The 23,305-nt window shown below is 46.0% G+C and overlaps 1 protein-coding gene across 2 annotated transcripts in view; it reads right to left on the bottom strand.

Annotated features, from left to right (window-relative positions):
- The window catches only part of snrnp25 (small nuclear ribonucleoprotein 25), a 48,516-nt gene that overhangs the window by 23,399 nt on the left and 1,812 nt on the right, over window positions 1-23,305 (bottom strand). For both annotated transcript variants that reach the window (XM_078558372.1, XM_078558371.1), the window contains exon 2: window positions 12,799-13,008. In XM_078558372.1, coding sequence (XP_078414498.1) covers window positions 12,799-12,987 — 189 coding nt within the window. In that variant the 5' untranslated portion in view covers window positions 12,988-13,008. The remainder of the gene's footprint in view (window positions 1-12,798; window positions 13,009-23,305) is intronic.

Genomic DNA, 23,305 nt, shown 5'->3' with positions numbered 1-23,305 from the left:
CAAATTGTTCTATACCATTTGACCATAATCAAATCAGATCAGTCAATATTGGATGTAGGCTGGTTACAAGAAGTTTGCCTTTTATTCTCTATTACTAAGTTATTAATAGCTACTAATAGTGTTTAAGTTTTAAAAGAAGGTCCCTGAAGGTTTTACTGTAATGGTACATCTTAATCTGGGGATTTAATGGCAGCACAACTGTATTGTAATTGTGGTCAAGATACAAGGTATAAATAAGGAGATGGTGGTGGTGTATTATAGTTCACTCAGGGAGTCTGGGTTGCTGTGGCAACATGCTTTTACATGCATATTGTAATCTGGAGTTATGGATAGTGACAGTTGGTGGACCAGAAATCTTTCCACTCTTACTGCTTGTCACTGACATCTGTTGGGAGGATTTGTAAGTTGACATCAACCTGCTTGACTGCATTATGAACGCAACTTCATTGCTCATCAAGTCCTGGGGCGGGGGGGCGGCACGAACCTGGAGCTTCTGGCTCAGAGGCAGGGACACTACCCACTGCACCACAAGGCCTCCATGTAAATAAGGTAGGGTATGAATACATGCATAAATGCATGATTGAGAATGATGAAAAACACATGCACCAGTTGCATTATCAGGCATGATTAAAGTGAGTGTATGTGAACAGATATTTTAAATTGCACTTTAAATGTTACTTTTTCATAATAATGTGGAAATAGGTACTGGCATTATATATTTTGGGAATGCATCTGTGTTGCTTTTTAATGGCTGAGTGGTGCAGAACAGGTCATGAAAGTCATGTCTGATTCTGTCCCCTTCTGAAATCAAGACAAATGAACTTCAAGTAAGAGTCAGTGGGTAGCAATCAGGAGAGTGAGAATGTGGCTGTTAGTCCTCTCCTTAAACTATGGTACTGAGATCAATTGTAATACTCCTGTCAACCCCAAACCTGTGATCAGCTCAGGACTGAAAATGGAATCTTCCCGGCCCCAGTATGTCTCAGCTACTCAGTAAATTAGTTCATTGATCCATCAGGGAAAATGCAGGTGAATGAGTTGAAATAAGTGTTTATTCTTTTTGTGGAGCGGACTGGATAACTGGGCAGAAATTGAGATATTTGGGGTCTAGATGCCTCCTTTATAATTGAAATAAATAAGGGATTCAAACTCTTCGCATTTAGCATTTTATTTTTAAAATATTAGTAAATGGGCCTTTGTGGCATATTTAAATTCAAGAGAAACCTTTTTGGGATGTGGTCATGATATAGGCCGGAATTTTCCCATCCTGCCTGCAGTGGGTTTCATGGCGGGCGGGAACAGAGAATCCAGCGGCAGGCAAAAAGTCACAAATCCGTCATCGTAAAAACAAGTCGCAATTCTCCCGACAGTGTGTTCATGGCAGGCCGGTTATCCCGCCGCCGACTAGTGGCACAAACACCATTTGCATTCACTAGCATGTCAGAATGCTCATTAAAACAGCTGCTCGCCAGAATCTTGCCACGCCTTCCAATCTTCCAGCGGGAAGTTATGTCGGCCTCAAATCCGTCTGAAAAGGGGAGGGGGGGTGGGCGTGCACAAGTTGGACTTCAGCTCGCTGGTAACTTCAAGGTGAGTGGATCATACCTGCCATTGTGCTGCGCCGGTCTCGTTGAGATGAACGCCACTCTGTTGGGGCTGTAGGGTTGGACTGCTCCTTCTCTTTGCTTTCGTTGTCCCAAGGAACACCACTGTGCTGTGGTACTCATGCAGGCCTCCGCTTTCAGAGTCTAGCACTTCAACCGGGGGGCACGCTGTGAGGCGAGGGTCAAGTTGATGAACACGATGAGGGCAATGGGGAGGGAAGGCTGCGGAACGGCAGTGAGGGAGAAGGGCGAACACTATGGGAACCTTTCTGGGGTTGCTCTCTAACCTCTTGTTGCCACAGGAACAAGCAGGAGTCTGCTTCGAAAGAAAGGAGGAATACCTCCTTGCGATGAAGGCCAATGACTTCATTAGCACTGTTAAAGGGCTATTCAGAACTCAATGGCTTCACGTCACAGTTGCTTCACCTCAACGGTAACACATAGTAATGTAGAATTTGGGATTGCAGGCAATAGTGAAGAAGGCAAAGCTGTATAATATATGGCATTCCATCAATGAATGCCTGTCACATGTTCACCAGATGTGACACTCCTAATGGGCCAAAGGGCATGACTGACCATGAGCATCTGATTGGTCATTAATATGCCACATCAGAGATTGGAGCACAGAGATAGGTTGGGTTACTCATCTCAATTAAACCTTAGCATCCCACGCAGGGCTCAAGATGTTACATATCTGCGATGCCATCTTGGTCACCTTGATGTGTGTGCCAGTGTCTCAGGGACAAGGCAGCATCAGTCACCATGCAAGTAGGGCAGGATAAACTACAGACCCCGACAGTCTCCAATTGTGTCATCCTCTGAGCTTCACTTTCTTGCCCCTTGAATCATTAATGTCTTCAATGTTTCCTTTCAGACAGAAGGCAAAGCACATATGGATCCAGGACTCAATGCTGCCTTTGTCAGGGTCCTAATGCAATGGAGGAGGTGAAGGAGGGAGAGGTGACTCTGTGCGCAGCTCCAGCAGAAGGGACATGGTCAAGTGGAGCCAGAGGATGAACAGGAGGGTCAGGAGAGCGTTTCAGACAATGGAAGTGAATCACCAGACCTAGGGGTTTATTGTAAAGAGTCTCCTATTTAGAAACAAGTGAGGGGCAACGCCGTGCACGTCTGCACTTGTCCTGAGATCTGGTACATCACATATGCCACATTCTTTGTGAAGACCTGATGCCACGTGGAGTTGGAGGGTATCCCCTGCCAGTGGCTTTGAAGGTGACCGTTGCACTCAATTTTTTGGCCTCTGGTTCTTTCCAAGGATCAACAGGGGACCTGTGCAGCATCTCTCAGTCCACAACATAATGATGCATAAAGGATGCCCTTTACAGGAAGGCCCATCATTATGTCGGGTTTGCTCTGGATGACGATAGCCAGGCTGCGAGATTCACCAGCATCACCGCCATCTCAGGCTTCCCAAGAGTGCAGGGGGCAATAGACTGCACCCATGTGGCTATGCGGTTTCCATGGCAGCAGGCCTTAATGTTTATAACCCACAAGGGCTACCATTCCATCAATGTACAACTGGTGTGTGATCACCGGAAGCACATACTGCACTTTTACCCTGGGAGTTGCCATGACTTCTACATCCTGAGTCACTCCCAGGTGCCTGAGATTTTCGAGTGATTATTACACCTGCAGGGATGGCTGCTTGGGGATAAGGGGTACCCACTGGTTCGTCATCCTCAAAGTCATTCTGAGGAAAGGTAAAATGCTGCTCACAGATCCACACGCTCCCTTATAGGGCAGACCAAAGGGCTTCTGAAGATGTGCTTCAGATGCTTGGGCTGCTCAGGTGGCTCACTACAATACATTCCCGACAGGGTTTCCCACATCATCACAGTGTGTTGTGCTCTTCACAATCTGGAAATGCAAAGAGGTGAACCTCTTATTGGACAAGACTGGACAAACCTCTTATTGCACAAGATAGGAGCTCAGGGTGTTAGGGGTAGTGTATTAGCATGGATTGAGGATTGGTTAACACACAGAAGACAGAGAGTCAGGATTAATGGGTCTTGTTCAGGTTAGAAAGACATAACTAGTGGAGTGCCACAAGGATCAGTCCTAGGGCCTCAATTATTTACTATCTATATTAATGACTTGGAGGAGGAGGCAGAGTGTGTTGTATCCAAATTTACTGATGATACAAAAATAGGTGGGAGGGCATGTTGTGATGAGGACACAAGGAATCTGCAAGGGGATATAGATAGGCTGAGTGAGTGGGCAAAAACTTGGCAGATGGAATTTAACGTAGGAAAATGCGAGGTCATGCATTTTGGTAGGAAGAATCAAAAGGCAGACTATATTTAAATGGAGAGAGACTGCAAAAAAAGTGCAGCACAGAGGGGTCTGGATGTTCTTGTGCCTGAAAACACAAGAAATTAGCATGCAGGTGCGGCAAGTAATTAAGAAGGCAAATGGAATTTTATCCTGTATTGCTAGGGGGTTGGAGTTTAAAAATAGGGAAGTCTTATTATAACTGTACAGGGTGTTGGTGAGGCCGCACCTGGAGTACTGTGTACAGTTTTGTCTCCGTATTTAAGAAAGGGTATACTGGCATTGGAGGCAATTCAAAAGAGATTCACTACGCTGATTCCTGGGATGAAGGGGTTGAATTATCAAGAACGGCTAAACAGGTTAGGCCTTTATTCATTAGAGTTTAGAAGAATGAGGGGTGATCTTATTGAAATGTACAAGATTCTGAGGGGGCTTGACAGGGTAGGTGTTGAGAAGATGTTTCCATTAGTGGGGGAATCTCGAACTAGGGGACATAGTTACAGAATAAGGGGACACTCATTTAAAACTGAGATGCAAAGAAATTTCTTCTTGGAGAGAGTAGTGAATGCCTGAAATTCTCTACCCCAGAGAGTTGTGGGGGCTAGATCACTGAAAGTATTTAAAGAGGAGGTAGTTGGATTTTTGAAATATTGGGGAGTTGAGGGCTATGAGGAGCTGGCACGAAAGAGGAGTTGAGGCCTGGGGCAGATCAGCCATGATCTCATTGAATGGCGTGGCAGGCTTGAGGGGCTGAATGACCTACTCCTGCTCCTATTTCTTATGTCCTTACGTTCTTACCCCTGCCAGAGGATGACCTGAAGGAAGATGAGAGCTCATCGGAGGATGAAGATCCAGAGGCCCAAGAACCTCAGGAGGCTGCTGAGGGTCAGTATGAGCGCGATCACACCATGAAGGAAGGAAGACGTGGGAGACGTGCCCGTGAAACATTAATCACTGACAGGTTCCAGGAAGAGTAAAGTTAAGTGAAGGAATATGGCCACATCTCTCCTAGCCCTCAATGCCATTTTCTTTCAACTCAGGGGATATCCACCCACTTGCAGTGAGAACGAGTCCCGCTTTCACACTTGCGCATGACTTGACCCTGAATCGCCAGGCCACAATTTTTGCTTTGGTCCATGGGGCCCTGTGAGTGAGCTCAGTCTGGGAACTGAGAGTCCACTTCGGAACAAGAGCGATGTGAGAGAAGACTTGGCGCCTTCGCCACCATCTCATGATGCAAACACTGCTGTGACTGAGATGTGCACATGCCTAGGGATATCCTCCTCCTGTGCATGTCTTTTCTTCTGCCACTACCACTGAGGAGACACACATGCCGCTAGATTATCAACGCTGATGAGCTGCCCTCACTCAATGCTGTTCCTTGAGGAAGGGTGAGAAACTCTTACATCACACACTTCCAATAAAGATTTAAACACATCTCCCTGACATCACACAAGGGTGTGGAGACTAATTCAACTGAGGCTGACATCACAGGAATGTGAATCTCACAGTGGGATACTATCACTGAGCGGGAGGAAGGCTAAACCTCAAAATAATAGGGTTCCAAAGTACAAAATCAACCTTCTGTTGACAGGAACATTCACATAACTATCAAATGTATTAACAAAAGTGCAATGTATTTACATGTCTAGCACACCCATGATCTAAAAGTGCCATCAATTTGTCTAACTCTGCCGCTACTCCTGGGTGCAGCCCCAACACCCGCAGCAGAGTTGGAGGCAGTTGCTGGCTGCTACGTCCTGATGCCTGTGATGACTTTGGCGGATGTTCTCTGGTGGCCCGAGGCCTGGAGGGTCCCGGCCTGATAAGAGTCACCTGCTCAGGGACTGAAGTGCACTCGGTGGCCTGAGCAGCTGGAATGGATGGGGTGACAGGCAGAGGGGGCTGTGAGTGGCTGCACACCCTTGGAGTGTCCTGAGAGGAGGCCCCTGGGGCATTCGGCTGATGCTCATCCTCCCTGTGGGTGCCCCAGGGCCCCAGCCTGACTCCTGCAGGAGATGGTGCACTCGGAGGGGGGTGTCAAGGTGCCTCATCGCCATGTCACCTACATCCTGATGGTGCCCCCCAGGGTGTGTGGCCATGGAGTGCAGGGCCGAGTGTAAATCCAGCAAGAGCTGTTGGACCAAGGTCTCCATGGTGGTCACCAGCCTTCCCGTGGTGACCTCGAGGCGTTTGCATGTTGGAGCCACGACATCAGACGGATGGACTCCTCCATCGTTCGCTCTAGTCTGCTGAGTGACTGTTGAATCTCTGCCTGATATTCCACCGCCTGTCGTTGCATCTCCAGCATTGAGTTGTCGGCTGCTTCCAGAGGCTCATCATCTGACTTGGACTGAGTGGGTGGCTGGTCTCCAGCAGCCCCCCGAGTGCCAGAGATCTGGGCTCTCCCTGCCTCCGACTGCTGCGGGGACGTGTCAGTGAGGTGTTCCCCAGAAAGTGAGCCCCATCGACGTGTGTGTCTCTGAGCTGGTGGAGGGTGTGTGTGAGTGCCGGGACGGTTCTTCCGGAGTTTTCTCTTCGGGCATAGTCTGGGGGCTCGCACTGGTGCTGGACTGGGTTGGGGACCTCGATCTGCTGGTGCGTAGAAAATAGAGTTTCAGTTAATGAGCATCAGCTAGATAAGACTGCACATGACTCACTGTGAATGTCAGGATTTGATGAAGTGATGGAGCTGGGATCCATACTGGGTTGGGTGGGAGAGGGTGATCTCTCCTTCCCCACAGGATTGATCCCTGTCCTCCCCAGTCAGCTCAGTTGCAGCCTCCTCAAACTCACTGAGGGCGATGATGTCGGCCCTCCCTCCCCCAGTCTGCGCTCTCTCGCGCCTGTTGTGCACCAGCTTGGCCTGTATGAAGAAGAAAAAAAGGCAGGTGATGAGGAGGGATGGAGCAGAGGTTGGGTGAGATGCACATCCCGTGTGTGGTGAGCCCTCCCCAGAAGGGCCAGAAGATGTGAGCAACATGACAGGTAAGATGGTGGTGATGTGAAAGTCTCGTTGAGAGAATGACTGTTGATATCTGTTCCTCGCTAATGGTTGCCTGAGGCTCCTGTAGAGAATAGCTGTTTGAGTGCATGATGCCATCATGAGAGTCTGATATTGGAGGGAGTTGAAGGATGACTTACCCTGGCGGAGCGGATGAGATCATTCATCCTCTTCCTGTACTGGATGGCATTTCAGGCACGGCTGCCAGCTGTGCTGACCTGCTCTGCGACAGTCTCCCAGGCTGGAGAGGTGAGGCTGCTGTGCTTCCTGCAGCCATCCCTGGGATATAGAGCGCTTACAATCCTCTGATCAAGGCCTGGTGCATGAAACAGAGTTCTGCCTTCCTGTTCAGGCTCTCGGCCTTTCACTTCTGGCTATCAGACATCCCTGGTGGGCTGTGAGAGTGAGATTGTGTATTGGATTGGCATTTAAATATGACGCCCAGACCTTCGAACCCACCGGCTGACGGCGGGTGGACGAATCAGCTCCTGACCCGCCAGGTCATTTGGACCAATACGCACCTGAGGCTCGAAGTGCAGAATCAGGCACAACTTGCCGCCATTATGGACAGCGGGCTGGGTACTGGTGAAACTGCCCGTCACCGCACTTAGTTTGATAATGGGAAAATTCCATGTGCCTTGTAGATGGTGGACATGTTTTGGAGAGTCAGGAGGTGAGTTACTTGCCATAGAATTTCCAGCCTCTGACCTGCTCTTGTAGCCACAGTCTTTATATGGCTAGTCCAGTTCAGTTTCTGGTCAATGGAATTCCCAAGATGTTGATAGTGGGGCATTCAGTGACGGTAATGCCATTGAATGTCAAGGGAAAATGGTCAGGTTCTCTCTTGTTGATATCATTGCCTGGCATTTGTTTGGCATGTATGTCCCTTGCCATTTCTTAGCACAAGCCTGAATATTGTCCAGGTCTTGCTGCATATGGACACAGTCTGCTTCAGTATCTGAGGAGTTGCAAATGGTACTGAACATTGTGCAATCATCCGCGAACATCCCCAATTCTGTTATTATGATGGAGGGAGGGTCATTGATGAAGCAGTTGAAGATGGTTGGGCCTAGGACGCTATCCTGAGGAACTCCTGCAGTGATGTCCTGGAACTGAAATGACTGACTTCCAACAACCACAACCATCTTCCTTTGTGCTAGGTATGACTCCAACCAGTGGAGAGTTATCCCCCTGATTCGAACTGACTCCAGTTTTGCCAGTGCCCCTTGATGCCACATACAGTCAAATGCTACCTTGAAGTCAGGGGCAGTCATTCTCACCTCACCTCTTGAGTTCAGCTCTTTTATCTATGTTTGGACAAGGAGGTCAGGAGCTGAGTGGCCCTGGCAGAATCATGTTGATTTTTTTTCACCCCCTACTAATGCTGCTGCAACTTATTTGTAAGGCAAGAGTAGAGATCTGGGGAGAAGTATGAGAATTTGTTAAATCTGGATTAAAGGAATATTAGCAACACAAAGGAAATTTTAGAGGTAAAGAAAGCTAAAGATGCCAAGCATAACGTTCTGTTTTGATAAAAAGAGCACTTAGAAACAAAGTTAGAAAAGTGACAAAAGTTAATTCCTTTGTTTTATCTAGTCGGCTTTATATTGTTCCTATCTTCATTGCTTATTCAACCATATTGGAGGTTGTTCAACGTTAATGGTTTAGAAGTTTTCCATCTTTTATGACTGAGATAGTTTTTTCTCTTTATTTAAAACAGAGAGCGGGTGAGCGTGTGGAGTTTATTTAAAACAGAGAGCAGGTGAGTGTGTAGACTTTTTTTAAAACAGAGAGTGGGTGAGTGTGTGGACTTTATTTAAAACAAAGAGCGAGGAGGCTTCATTTAAAAAGAGCATGGAGAGCAGCTGATTGGCGAGTTGGATTGGTGAGTATTTCTAGTCTTTAGATTAAAATTAAGGTCTCTAGTTAGTGTTTAGATATACTATAGGACAGAGAATAAATCATGAGATAATGAGGGCATGTAGATTGGGAAAATCAAATTGGCAGAGGTAGCCATGAGCAAGAATTCATAGAGTGTATTCGGGACTGTTTCCTAGAACAATATGTTGTGGATCCAACCATGGGTCAGGCTATTTTGGATCTGGTAAAGTGTAATGAGGCAGGTTTAATAAATTATCTCAGAGCAAAAGATCCCCGAGGAAACAGTGATCATAATATGGTGGAATTTGGCAATCAGTTTGAGAGTGAGAAGCTTAGATTCATAGAGGTCTACTGCACAGAAAAAGGCCCTTCGGCCCATCGAGTCTGCACCGGTCAAACAAGTACCTACCTATTCTAATCCCATTTTCCAGCACTAGGCCCATAGCCTTGTATGCCATGGCATCGCAAGTGCACATCCAAATACCTCTTAAATATTATGAGGGTTTCTGACTCTACCACCCTTTCAGGCAGTGAGTTCTAGATTCCCACCACCCTCTGGGTGAAAAAATTCTTCCTCACATCCCTTCTAAATCTCCTGCCTCTTACCTTAAATCTATGCCCCCTGGTTATTGATCCCTCCACCAAGGGGAAAAGTTCCTTCCTGTCTATCCTATCTATGCCACTCATAATTTTATACACCTCAATCATGTTCCCCCTCAATCTCCTCTGCTTTAGGGAAAATAACCCCAATCTATCCAATCTCTCCTCATAACTAAAACTCTCCAACCCAGGCAACATCCTGGTAAATCTCCTCTGCACTGTCTCTAGTGCAATTACACCCTTCCTATAATGCAGATTCCAGAACTGCATGCAATACTCCAGTTGTGGCCTAACCAGCGTTTTATACAGTTCCAGTATAACCTCCCTGCTCCTATATTCTATGCCTCGGCTAATAAAGGTAAATATCCCACATGCCTTCTTAACCACCTTATCTACCTGTCCCACTACCTTAAGGGACTGGTGGACATGCACACCAAGGTCCCTCTGATCCTTGGTACTTCCCAGGGTCCTACCATTCATCGTGTATTCCTGTGCCTTGTTTGTCCTGCCCAAGTGCATCGCCTCACACTTATCTGGATTAAATTCCATTTGCCACTGATCAGCCCATCTGGCCAGCCCGTTTATATCCTCCTGTAATCTAAGGCTATCCTCCTCACTATTTACCACCCCACCAATTTTTGTGGAAACAACCGTGCTAAACTTAAAAAAGGGCAATTACAAAGGAACGAGGGCAGTGTTGGCTGGGGTGGACTGGGAAAGGAGTTTAGCAGAAAAGACATTTAGGAAAATAGTTCATGACTCACAACAAAGATATATCCCAGTGAGGAAGAAGGATTGTAGGAACAATCCTACAATGGTTAACCAAGGAAGTTAAGGATAGTATCAAAGTGAAAGAAAAAACATACAATGTGACAAAGATTAGTGGTAAACCAGAGAATTAGGAAAGTTTTAAAAACCAACAGAAGATGACCAAAAAAATAATAAAGAGGGAGAAAATAAACTTTGAGTGTTAACTAGTAAGCAATAAAAAAATGGACAGTAAGAGCTTCTTTAAATATATAAAAAGGAAGAGAGAGGCCAAAGTCAATATAGGCCCCTTAGAGAATGAGGCTGGGGAAATAATAAAATGGGGAACCAGGAAATGGCAGAGGAATTGAATAAATAATTTGCATTACGGTAGAAGACACTAATAGCATACCAAAAATACTAAATAATCATGGAGCAAAAGAGGGGGGGGGAAATAAATACAATAACTATCACTAGAGAAAAAGTATTAGGGAACTTAACGGGGGTAAAGGCGGATAAGTCACCTGGCCCTGATGGGTTGCATCCTGGGATATTAAAGGAAGTAGCTGCAGAGATAGCGGATGCACTGGTAGTAATTGTCCAGGAATCCTTAGATGCTGGAAAAGTCCTAGAGGATTGGAAAACTGCCAATGTAACACACTTATTCAAAAAGGAAGGGAGATAAAAATCAGGTAACTATAGGCCAGTTAGCTTAACATCTGTCATTGGGAAAATGTTAGTCTATTATAAAGGATGTAATAGCAGAGCATTTAGAAATACATAATCTAATCAAGCAGTCAGCATGGTTTAATGAAGGGGAAATCATGCCTGACAAATTTAGTAGAATTCTTTAAGGAGGTAACAAGCAGGATAGATAAAATGGAACCAATGGATGTAATATATTTGGGTTTCCAAAAGGCATTCGAAAAGGTACCACATATAAGGCTACTTAATAAGATAAGAGTCCATGGTGTTGGGGTAGTATATTAGCATGGATAGAGGATTGGCTAACTAATAGAAGACAGAGAGTTGGGATACGGTGACATTTTCAGGATGGCAACCTGTAACTAGTGGAATGCCACAGGGATCAGTGCTGGGGCCACAATTATTTACAATATATATTGATGATTCAAATGACAGAAATGAATGTATTATTGCCAAGTTTGCGGATGACACAAAAATAAATGGGAAGGCAAGTGGTGAGGATGACACAAAGAATCACACAGGGATATAGACAGGTTAAGTGAATGGGCAAAAACGTGTCAAATGGAATATAATGAGGGAAAATGTGAGGGTGTGCACTTTGGCAGAAAGAATAGAGGAGCTGAATGTTACTTAAATGGAGAAAGACTGAAGAAAGCTGCAGCACAGAGGGATTTGGGGATCCTTGTGCATGAATCCCAAAAAGCGAGCATACAAGATCAGCAGGTAATAGGTAAGGCAAACAGAATGTTGGCCTTTATTTCAAAGAGAATCGAGTATAAAAATAGGGAAGTCTTGCTAAAACTATACAAGGCACTAGTTAGACCACACCTAGAATACTGTGAACAGTTTTGGTCCCCTTATCTAAGGAAAGATATACTGGCATTGGAGGCAGTCCAGAGAAGGTTCACTCAGTTGATCCTGGGGATGGGGGGATTTTCTTATGAGGAGAGGTTGAGTAGGTTAGGACTATATTCGTTGGAGTTTAGAAGAATGAGAGGCAACCTTATTGAAACATATAAGATTCTTAGGGGGCTTGACAGGGTAGATGCTGAGAGGTTGTTTCCCCTTGTGGGAGAGTCTAGAACCAGAGGGCATAATCTGAGTAAAGGGTTGCCCATTTAAAACAGAGATAAGGAGGAATTTCTTCTTTCAGAGAGTAGTGAATCTGTGGAATTCTTTACTGCAGAGGGCTGTAGAGGCTGGGTCATTAAGTATATATTAAGTATATTAAAGTATATATAGGCTGAGATAGACAGATTTTTAATCAGTAAGGGAATCAAGGGTTATGGGAAAAGGCAGGAAAGTGGAGTTGAGGATTATCAGGTCAGCCATTATCTCATCACGATATCCTCGGAGTCAGCTCCGGAGCCATAGAGATCGAACTCAAGGCGGCATGCCGCAAATTGGCTAAAGAATACCATCCGGATAAAAATCCAAACGCTGGAGACAAGTTTAAAGAAATAAGCTTTGCATATGAGGTTTTATCAAATCCAGAGAAGCGTGAACTTCATGATCGAATGGCGGAGCAGACTTGATGGGCCGAATGGCCTACTTCTGCACCTACTTCTTATGATACTATTTCTCAATTGTATTTTTTAAGAAGGTTTTTTTCTTCATTCTTCATATATATCTAAAATTATATGCAAATTATAAATGGTCTCTGCTAGTGCTGATCTTTACATTTAATATGATTACTAATCTATACAAAAGATCTACGAAGAAAGTGTTTTCCAATGTTTAGTTAAAACAATTCTGACTAGATTATATCAAAAGTTTATATCCTTCACAAAGATTACAGGCACAAAGATACGTTGCTGCAGTTCTTAATGTGTCAGAATAAGATTTCCATTGATCAAGCAGTGTTTACTTTCATTTATATTAAACATTGTCACAAATAAAATATGATTACAGTATTATGTATGCACAAATGTTAGGATTAAAATGAAACAAAAAACTAATCCTACGCACCTGAATAGGCAGATCGCACAGCAAAGGATCCTGGACTATCATGGCCAGACCTTCCTGAAACAGGTCCAAGATTTCTGCATGCGACAACTCTTCCTCCTCTTCTGCAGCTTTTTCCTGATTGTCTACTGCAAAACTTTCTCCCTCCTTAATGCTGATGGACGGCGATTCCTTTTTAATGTCTTCAGTCATCTTCAATCACTAAATCTTTAACTGGAATTTAAGAGAGAATTGGATTATTATCTGAAAAGGAAGAATCTGCAGGGTTACGGGGAGAGGGCTGGGAGTGGCACTCGGTAAATTGCTCCTTCGGAGACCCAGTACAAACACAGCAGGCCGAATGGCCTCCTTCTATGCCGTATCCATTTTGTGATTCTTTGAATTAGAATAATGTATACAAAGTCAACACTTTTGGATATAACCTTCAAGTAACATTTTCCAAATAACCACAAAATACAATTCAATTCTTGCTTCTATAAAATACGTCACTTTTTTTAACTTCATAAACATTAATGACGCACAGTAAGTTTAAAAAAGCATTAAATGTTTCCACTTATAACAAATGACTGTCTTCAGCCAATTTGATTCACACCACATTACATCAAAAAATGGCAGAGTGCAATGGGCACAAAAAAGGCTATGGACTCCAGTAATGTCTCAGTTGTAGACCTGTGCTTCAAAACTAGCCAAGCTAGTGCTGGAACCCTCCTGGCAATGTGGAAAACCGCTTTGGTTTAAAAAAGATGGAAACTTAAAACAGCTGCCAAGATGGCAGCTTTTTTCATCAAAATCATCACACAAAGCTAACAAAAATCTTCTTTAACACAGGCTGGGCCAGGATCCGATGCCTGAATATCTGGGTATTATATTTGACCCTACCTTGACTTTGAAGGAACATCATACCAAGAGCTCATTGAAATTAAGACAAGAAACAACTTGATCAGCAAACCAGCAGGTTGAAGTGGAGGAGCCAACACAGAGCCACCAATTCTCTGGGCTTGTCTTATATTAATCTATAGCATTGTGTGGGATGTGGGCATCGCTGGCTAGGCCGGCATTTTATTGCCCATCCCTAATTGCCCTTGCTCAGAGGGCATTTAAGAGTCAACCACATTGCTGGTGTGGGTCCAGAGTCACATGTAGGCCAGACCAGATAAGGACAGCAGGCTTCCTTTCCTAATGGACTGTCATGACTGTCAGCCCCTGAAACCCTCAAGCCCACTCACCCCTCATGCCTCTTCACATCTCCCATGTTTCCTCCATGCCTTCTATGCTCCCTCATATCACCAATACCCCTTACAAGTCCTCATACCTTAAATGCCCCCTCCATGTTCCCTGATATTTCCCAAGCTATTTCCATAACCTGTCATATCTCCCATACCCCCATCATTCCGCCCATCTCTGTCATGCCCCCCATGTATCCCCCATACCTACTCTCCCAGTGTCCAGTACAGAACCAATGAGTCATTTGCAAGGCGGACAAGTCTTTGAAATGCTTGTGAAACAGGCACAATAAGCACGGACGCTTTGAAAATCTACTGTGAAAAAACTACTCAGCTTCTGACGTCCAAAAAATTGTCAATCAACGACAGTTATTCATGAGATCAATGACAAAAAGCTATTGTCCATTTTAAACCGCTTAACCTTGTGTAAATAAACATTTAGGCATTGAAAAACCATGCAGAAGGAATGACCTATTACAAAGGTAACAAAAATGTCAATTAAACAAAGCTTGCACTCCCATGAGCAACTGTGTCAACATTGCCTGCTGGGCTAAGTGCTTTATCCACTCTTGGAGCTCAGCCAAGCATAAATAATGCGGCCATCTGTGCTCCCTGCTTCTGTGGGTACAGTTGCCTGATGGCCTCATTATGTATGCTTAGGTGAGCTCCCAGAATCACTAATCCACTTAGCTCAGTAGGCAATGTTGACACAGTTGCACAGGGGAGTGCGCATTTTGTTTGATTGATATCTTTGCCACCTTGTAATAAGTTATTCTATTCTTAGGTCTGGTTTTTCAATGCCTGTGTGTTTACTTACACAAGATTAAGGGGTGTGAAGCAGATAATAACTTTTTATCATTGATCCTAAGAATGGCTATGGTTGGGATAATGGGCTTATCCTATGGAGAAAGGTTGAACAGATTGTGCCTATACCCATCGGAGTTTAGAAGAATCAGACGTGATCTTATTGAAACATATAACATCCTAAGGGGACTTAATAAGGTGGATATTCGGAGGATATTTCCTCTTGTGGGCAGACTAAAACGAGGGGACAAAGTTTAAGAATAAGAGGTCTCCCTCTTAGATTCATAGATGTTTACAGCACGGGAGGCCATTCAGCCCATTGTGTCTGCATTGATCAACAAAGATCTGATTACATTTTCCAGCACTTGGCCCATAGCCCTGGAGGTTATGGCAAAGCAAGTAAATCTAAATAGTTCTTAAACATTACAAGAGTTTCTGACTCAACCACCCTTTCAGGCAGAGAGTTCCAGACTCCCACCACCCTCTGGGTGAAAACATTTCTCCTCAACTCCCCTCTTAGCCTTCTACCTCTTACCTTAAATCTATGCCCCCTGGTTATTGACTCCTCTGCTAATGGAGAAAGTGTCTTCCTATCCACCCCAGCTATGCCTCTCATAGTCTTATACGCCTCTATCAGGTCCCCTCTCAACCTTCGCTGCTCCAAGGAAAACAACCCCAGCCTATCCAATCTTTCCTCATAGTTAAGACCCTCCTGCCGAGGCAGCATCCTGGTAAACCTCTACTGCACCCTCTCTAGTGCAATCACATCCTTCCTATAATGTGGTGACCAGAACTGCACGAAGTACTAGAGTTGTGGCCTAACCAGCATTTTATACAGTTCCAGCATAACCTCCCTGCTCTTGTAACCTATGCCTTGGCTAATAAAAGCAAGTATCCCATATGCCTTCTGAGCCACCTTATCTATCTGCCCTGCCACCTGTAGGGATCCGTGGACATGCACACCAAGGTCCCTCTTTCAGTACTTTCCAGGGTCCTACTATTCATGTTGTAATCTCTTGCCTTGTTAACTCTCCCCAAGTACATTACCTCACACTTTTCCGGGTTGAATTCCATTTGCCACTGCTTTGCCCACCTGACCAGTCCATTGATATCCTCCTACAGTTTACGCTATCCTCCTCACTATTTACAGAACCATCCCTTTACCATCACCCTCTGCTTCCTGCCTCTCAGCCAATTTTGGATCCAACGTGCCACTTTGCCTTGGATCCCATGGGCTCTTATTTTCTTGACCAGTCTGCTGTGAGGCACCTTATCAAAAGCCTTGTTAAAGTCCATGCAGACCACATCAAATACATTTCCCTCATCAACACTCCTGGTTACCTCCTCAAAAAATTCCATCAAATTTGCCAAACACGACCTTCCCTTAACAAATCCATGCTGACTATCCCTGATTAATCCGTGTCTCTCCAAGTACAGATATATTCTGTCCCTCAGAATTCTTTCTAGTAACTTCCCCACCACCGGGGTTAGACTGACTGACCTGTAATTTCCTGGTCTATCCTTTCCTCCCTTTTTTAATAATGGGACAACGTTAGTAGTCCTCCAGTCCTCTGGCACCTCACCTGTGGCCCGAGAGGATTTGAAAATTACTGCCAGGGCCCCTGTTATCTCTTCCCTTGCCTCCCTCAACAGCCTGGGATACATCTCATCTGGGCCTATGGATTTACCCACTTTTAAAGCCGCTAAATCTGCTAGTACCTCCTCTCTCTCTATGTTAATTTCCTCTAATATTTCACAGTCCACCACCCTGATGTCTATACCTGCATTATCCTTTTCCATTGTGAAGACTGACACAAAGAATTCATTGAGGACTGTACCCACATCTTCTGGGTCCACGCACAGATTACCTTTATGGTCCCTAATTAGCCCTACTCTTTCCCCAGTTATTCTCTTGCTCTTTACATATTTAAAAAACCCCTTTGGGTTTTCCTTTCTTCTACCCACCAATGATTTCTCAGGGACTCTCTTAGCTTTCCTAATTTCCTTCTTAAGGTCCCACCGCACTTTTTATAGTCCTCTAGGGACTCTGCCGTTCTGAGCCCTTGGTATCTGCCATAAGCTTCTCTTTTTTCCTTAATCCTAACCTTTAAGTTCCTTGACATTCAGGATTCTCCGGACTTGCTCCACCACTTTGTCTTTACGGGAATATATTTGCCCTGTATTCTCGCTATTTCCTCCTTGAATGCCTCACACTGTTCTGACAATTTTATCTGCAAGTAGCTGCTCCCAGTCACCTGGGCCAAATCGTATCTCACCTTAGTAAAATTAGCCTTTCCCTAGTTTAGAACTTTTATTCTCGGCCCAACCTTATCCTTTTCCATAATTATCCTAAATCTAACTGAGTTATGGTCACTATCTCCAAAATGCTTCCCTACTGATACACCTTCCCAGGCTCATTCCCAAATATTAGGTCCAGAACTGCCCCCTCCCTTGTTGGGCTGTCTATGTACTGGCTAAAAAAGTTCTCCTGGATGCAACTTAAGAATTTTGCTCCCTCCCTGCCTTGCACACTAAAACTATCCCAGTTAATATCTGGGTAGCTAAAATCCCCCACTATTACTGCGCTAATATTCTTACACTTCTCTGAAATTTGATTACATATTTGATCCTCTATCTCTCCCTGACTGTTTGGGGGCCTATAGTACACACCCAACAGCATGTTTGCCCCTTTTGTGTTTTTTACTTCTAGCCACATGGCCTCATTTGATGATCCTTCCAATATATCATCCCTCCTCACTGCTATAATTGATTCCGTGATCAATATTGCGAACCCTCTCCTCTTCTATCCCCCTCTCTACCTCGTCTGAATACCCTATAACCAGGAATGTTGAGCTGCCAATCCTGCCCTTCGTATAACCAAGACTCGCTCATAGCTATGATATCATACGCCCACGTGCCTATCTGTGCCCTTAGCTCATCTGTCTTATTCCTCAGGCTCCTTGCATTAAAATACATTCCATTTAGCCTTGCTAAACTCACTTCTTTCTTATCTAGCCTACATTCTCTCTGCCTTCCAGACTTAAGATAGAGATGAGATTTCTTTTTCTCTAAGGGGGTTGTTAGTCTGTGGAATTCTCTTTCCCAGCAAGCATTGGGGGCTGGAACTTCAAATTTACTCAAGGCTGAGTTAGATAGAATTTTTGACAGTCAAGCAGGTCAAGGTTTATGCGGGGCAGACAGGGAAGTGGAGTTCAGACCGCAACCATATTGGCCATGATCTTACTGAATGGCAGTGCAGCTTCATAGGACCGAATGGAGAAACAGTCTGTGTGGGCCCGCTAACTGCACCCTTATACCATTCTGGAGATAATTGCCAGAAACAAGAATAGGGGCAGGAATCCCAGTATCCGGTCCCACCGGATTTTTAAATGCCTCCCGACCCGGCCCAATTCCACAATGAACTGGGCGTTAGGCTAGCACACATGATTTGACAGTCTAGGTCAAGCTTGTTCAAACCCTGGTTTGTGGGCTAAATCCGGCCCGCCATACCTCTCTATCCTGGCCCGCCATACCTCTCTATCCTGGCCCGCCATACCTCTCTATCCTGGCCCGCCATACCTCTCTATCCAGGCCCGCCATACCTCTCTATCCAGGCCCGCCATACCTCTCTATCCTGGCCCGCCATACCTCTCTATCCTGGCCCGCCATACCTCTCTATCCTGGCCCGCCATACCTCTCTATCCTGGCCCGCCATACCTCTCTATCCAGGCCCGCCATACCTCTCTATCCAGGCCCGCCATACCTCTCTATTCAGGCCCGCCATACCTCTCTATCCTGGCCCGCACAGCCACTGTCCAAAATGCCGGTAAGACAGGTAAGTGGATTAGAAGATTCTCCAACAAGCTGCTCCTCCAATCACAGACCGTTCCACTCCCATGTTTGCTGCTCATAGGCTGTGATTAGAGGAGCAGCTAACAGTGGCAGTGGTGAGTGTGTTCAGGACAAAGAGAGCATTTCAGGGAGGGGAGGGAGACAGAGAGAGAGACAGACAGACCCTGCCGGGGTCAGGGTGGGAGAGGGAGGGGAAGAGATCCTTCCGGGGCTGGGGGTTGGGGCAGCAGACACTGCCAGGGCCAGGGGTGGGGAAGACCCTGCCAGAGCAGGGTTGTGGGTTTGGGGAGAGAGATACTGCCATTGGGTTAGTGAGAGATTGTGGGAGAGAGCGTGTGTGTGAGAAACAGAGCATTTGTGAGAGAGAGAGAGAGAGAGTGTGCGCGCACGCTCATGTGCGTGTGTGTGAGTAAGTAAATGTGTGAGAGTGAGTGTGTGAGAGTGTGTATGTGAGAGAGAGCATGTGAGAGAGTGAGTATGTATGTGTGTGTAAAACAGAGCATATGAGAGAGTGTGTGTGAGGGACTGTGCGTGTGTGTGGGAGAGTATGTTTGTGTGAGGGAAGAGTGTGTGTGTGAGGGAAGAGTGTGTGTGTGAGGGAAGTGTGTGTGTGTGCGTGGGAGAGTATGTTTGTGTGAGAGAAGAGTGTGTGTGTGTGAGGGAAGTGTGTGTGTGAGGGAAGTGTGTGTGTGAGGGAAGTGTGCGTGTGTGAGGGAAGTGTGCGTGTGTGAGGGAAGTGTGCGTGTGTGAGGGAAGTGTGCGTGTGTGAGGGAAGTGAGTGTGTGTGTGTGTGAGGGAAGTGAGTGTGTGTGTGTGTGTGTGTGAGGGAAGTGTGTGTGTGTGAGGGAAGTGTGTGTGTGTGAGGGAAGTGTGTGTGTGTGAGGGAAGTGTGCGTGTGTGAGGGAAGTGAGTGTGTGTGTGTGTGTGAGGGAAGTGAGTGTGTGTGTGTGTGTGAGGGAAGTGTGTGTGTGTGAGGGAAGTGTGTGTGTGTGAGGGAAGTGTGTGTGTGTGTGTGTGAGGGAAGTGTGTGTGTGTGTGTGTGAGGGAAGTGTGTGTGTGTGTGTGTGAGGGAAGTGTGTGTGTGTGTGTGTGAGGGAAGTGTGTGTGTGTGTGTGTGAGGGAAGTGTGTGTGTGTGTGTGAGGGAAGTGTGTGTGTGTGTGTGTGAGGGAAGTGTGTGTGTGTGTGTGTGAGGGAAGTGTGTGTGTGTGTGTGTGAGGGAAGTGTGTGTGTGTGAGGGAAGTGTGTGTGTGAGGGAAGTGTGTGTGTGTGAGGGAAGTGTGTAAGTGTGAGGGAAGTGTGTAAGTGTGAGGGAAGTGTGTGTGTGTGAGGGAAGTGTGTGTGTGTGTGTGTGTGTGTGTGTGTGTGCGCGAGGGAAGTCTGTGTGTGTGTGTGAGGGAAGTCTGTGTGTGTGTGTGTGAGGGAAGTGTGCGTGTGTGGGTGTGAGGGAAGTGTGTGTGTGTGTGAGGGAAGTGTGTATGTGTGGGTGTGAGGGAAGTGTGTGTGTGTGTGTGTGTGAGGGAAGTGTGTGTGTGTGTGAGGGAAGTGTGTGTGTGTGTGTGAGAGGGAAGTGTGTGTGTGTGTGAGGGAAGTGTGTATGTGTGTGAGGGAAGTGTGTGTGTGAGGGAAGTGTGTATGTGTGTGAGGGAAGTGTGTATGTGTGTGAGGGAAGTGTGTATGTGTGTGAGGGAAGTGTGTGTGTGTGTGAGGGTAGTGTGTGTGCGTGTGTGAGGGAAGTGTGTGTGCGTGTGTGAGGGAAGTGTGTGTTTGAGGGAAGTGTGTGTGTGTGTGTGTGTGTGTGAGGGAAGTGTGTGTGTGTGTGTGTGTGAGGGAAGTGTGTGTGTGTGTGTGTGAGGGAAGTGTGTGTGTGTGTGTGTGAGGGAAGTGTGTGTGTGTGTGTGTGAGGGAAGTGTGTGTGTGTGTGTGTGAGGGAAATGTGTGTGTGTGTGTGAGGGAAGTGTGTGTGTGTGTGTGAGGGAAGTGTGTGTGTGTGTGTGTGTGAGGGAAGTGTGTATGTGTGTGAGGGAAGTGTGTATGTGTGTGAGGGAAGTGTGTATGTGTGTGAGGGAAGTGTGTATGTGTGTGAGGGAAGTGTGTATGTGTGTGAGGGAAGTGTGTATGTGTGTGAGGGAAGTGTGTGTGTGTGTGTGTGAGGGAAGTGTGTGCGTGTGTGTGTGAGGAAAGTGCGTGCGTGTGTGAGGGAAGTGCGTGCGTGTGTGAGGGAAGTGTGTGCGTGTGTGTGTGAGGAAAGTGTGTGTGTGAGGAAAGTGTGTGTGTGTGTGTGTGAGGGAAGTGTGTGTGTGAGGGAAGTGTGTGTGTGAGGGAAGTGTGTGTGTGAGGGAAGTGTGTGTGTGAGGGAAGTGTGTGTGTGAGGGAAGTGTGTGTGTGAGAGAAATGTGTGTGGGGGAAGTGTGCGTGTGTGAGGGAAGTGTGCGTGTGTGTGAGGGAAGTGTGCGTGTGTGTGTCTGAGGGAAGTGTGCGTATGTGTGTCTGAGGGAAGTGTGCTTGTGTGTGAGGGAAGTGTGTGTGTGGGAGAGTGTGTGTATGAGTGTGAGGGAAATGTGTGTGTGTGTGAGGGAAATGTGTGTGCGTGTGAGGGAAATGTGTTTTTGTGTGAGGGAAGTGTGTGTGTGTGTGTGGGAACTGTGTGTGAGGGAAGTGTGTGAGTGTGTGAGGGAAGTATGTGTGTAAGGGAAGTGCGTGTTTGTGAGGGGTGTGTGTGTGTGTGGGAAGTGTGTGTGTGTGTGGGAAGTGTGTGTGTGTGAGGGAAGTATGTGTGTGTGAAGGAAGTGTGTGTGTGTGAGGGAAGTGTGTGTATGAGGGAAGCATTTGTGTGAGGGAACTGTGTGTGTGAGGGAAGCATGTGTGTGTGAGGGAAGCATGTGTGTGTGAGGAAAGCGTGTGTGTGTAAGGGAAATGTGTGTGTGAGGGAAGTATGTGTGTGTGTGAGGGAAGTATGTGTGTGTGTGAGGGAAGTGTGTGTGTGAGGGAAGTGTGTGTGTGTGAGGGAAGTGTGTGTGTGTGAGGGAAGTGTGTGTGTGTGAGGGAAGTGTGTGTGTGTGAGGGAAGTGTGTGTTTGTGAGGGAAGTGTGTGTGTGTGTGAGGGAAGTGTGTGTGTGTGTGAGGGAAGTGTGTGTGTGTGTGTGAGGGAAGTGTGTGTGTGTGTGAGGGAAGTGTGTGTGTGTGTGAGGGATGTGTGTGTGTGTGAGGGAAGTGTGTGTGTGTGAGGGAAGTGTGTATGTGTGTGTGTGAGGGAAGTGTGTGTATGTGTGTGTATAAGGGAAGTGTGTGTGTGTGTGTGAGGGAAGTGTGTGTGTGTGTGTGTGAGAGAGGGAAGTGTGTGTGAGAGAGGGAAGTGTGTGTGTGTGAGGGAGTGCTTGAAAGGGGAATGTGTGAGAGAGGGAGTATGTATCTGACAGAGATTGTGTGAGAACGTCTGTTTGTGTTTGAGACAGTGCGTTTGTACGTTAGAGAGGGAGTGTTTTTGTGTGTGTGTGTGTGTGTCTGAGGGAGTGTGTGTACGTCAGGGGGAATATGTGAGGGAGGGAATGTGTCTGAGAAAGAAAATGTGTGTGTTTTTGTGTGTCTGAGGGAGTGTGTGTGTGAGAGAGTATGTTTTTATGTGTGTGTGTTTTTGTGTGTGAGACAGAGTGTGTGTCTGAGGGTACGTAAGTGTCATGAAAATATAATAATTTTTATAATGGGCTGGCTTTTGCGCGATATATGCATGAGCATCCCGACGTCATCATGCACTTGCGATATTTTGGTCGGTGTGCGCACATGAGAGTCAGCAGCGCACCCATCGACAATTAAGAGGGCTGTTAAGCCCATTAATCAAATTGAACTTTTCCCCGCCTGTCAAACCTTATGGTTGGCGGGTGGACAAATAGACGAAGCAGCCTTTAGAATTTTGAGGAAATCTCATCCACGGGCGAGATGAGGTTTCCAATGTTGATTAAAAATAGAAGTTTTTAGAACTCATTCTCAACATGTCCCTGCTCATGTGTCAGAGTCATATGAGGGGACATGTTTTCCTTTGTTAAAAAACATTATTTTTAATGTGAAAATCTTCAGCTCCCTGAGGCAGCTCTGTGCCTTCAGGGAGCTTTCTGTGAGCACACCCGCGTGTATGCGCTGCCTTCCGTGCTCACCCTCCTCCCCAACCACACCCAGCCATCATGAAATCGTGGTCCGAATGCGGGCAGCAGACCATTTCGCGACCTAGCCCCAACCCGCCCACCGCGCCTGTTCGATGAGGGGAAAATCCTCCCCGATGTTATTGGGGTTTATTGTAAAGTAGGAATAGTGGGGTCTGGATAGTGTGCGTGTGTGTGTGGGACTTAAATGAATTAAAGACCGCTGGTCTGAAGGCTTTGATGTGTCAGAAGAGAAGCTAGGTTTGAAATGCTAAATGAGTAAATATGGTTAAAGATTTAGAATGTGAGGTGTAAAAGGAAAATTTGCATTTTGAGATAAACCAGAGTAGTCGTGAATTTCAAAGAGAGGGTGAAATGTTACACTTAGCCAGAAGAAGCCAAACAGTGTGTTTACTTTTCCCAATGCTTACTGATAAAATTGGTACTATGAAAGATTTTTATTATTAGAAAGGTAAAGTCCAAAGACATATCAAAAC

This window comes from Cetorhinus maximus, chromosome 15 (genome assembly GCF_964194155.1).
Source record: "Cetorhinus maximus chromosome 15, sCetMax3.hap1.1, whole genome shotgun sequence".
Lineage (NCBI taxonomy): Eukaryota > Metazoa > Chordata > Chondrichthyes > Lamniformes > Cetorhinidae > Cetorhinus > Cetorhinus maximus.
The sequence above is the reverse complement of the archived record's forward strand: the minus strand, read 5'-3'. Positions and strand labels throughout refer to the sequence as shown.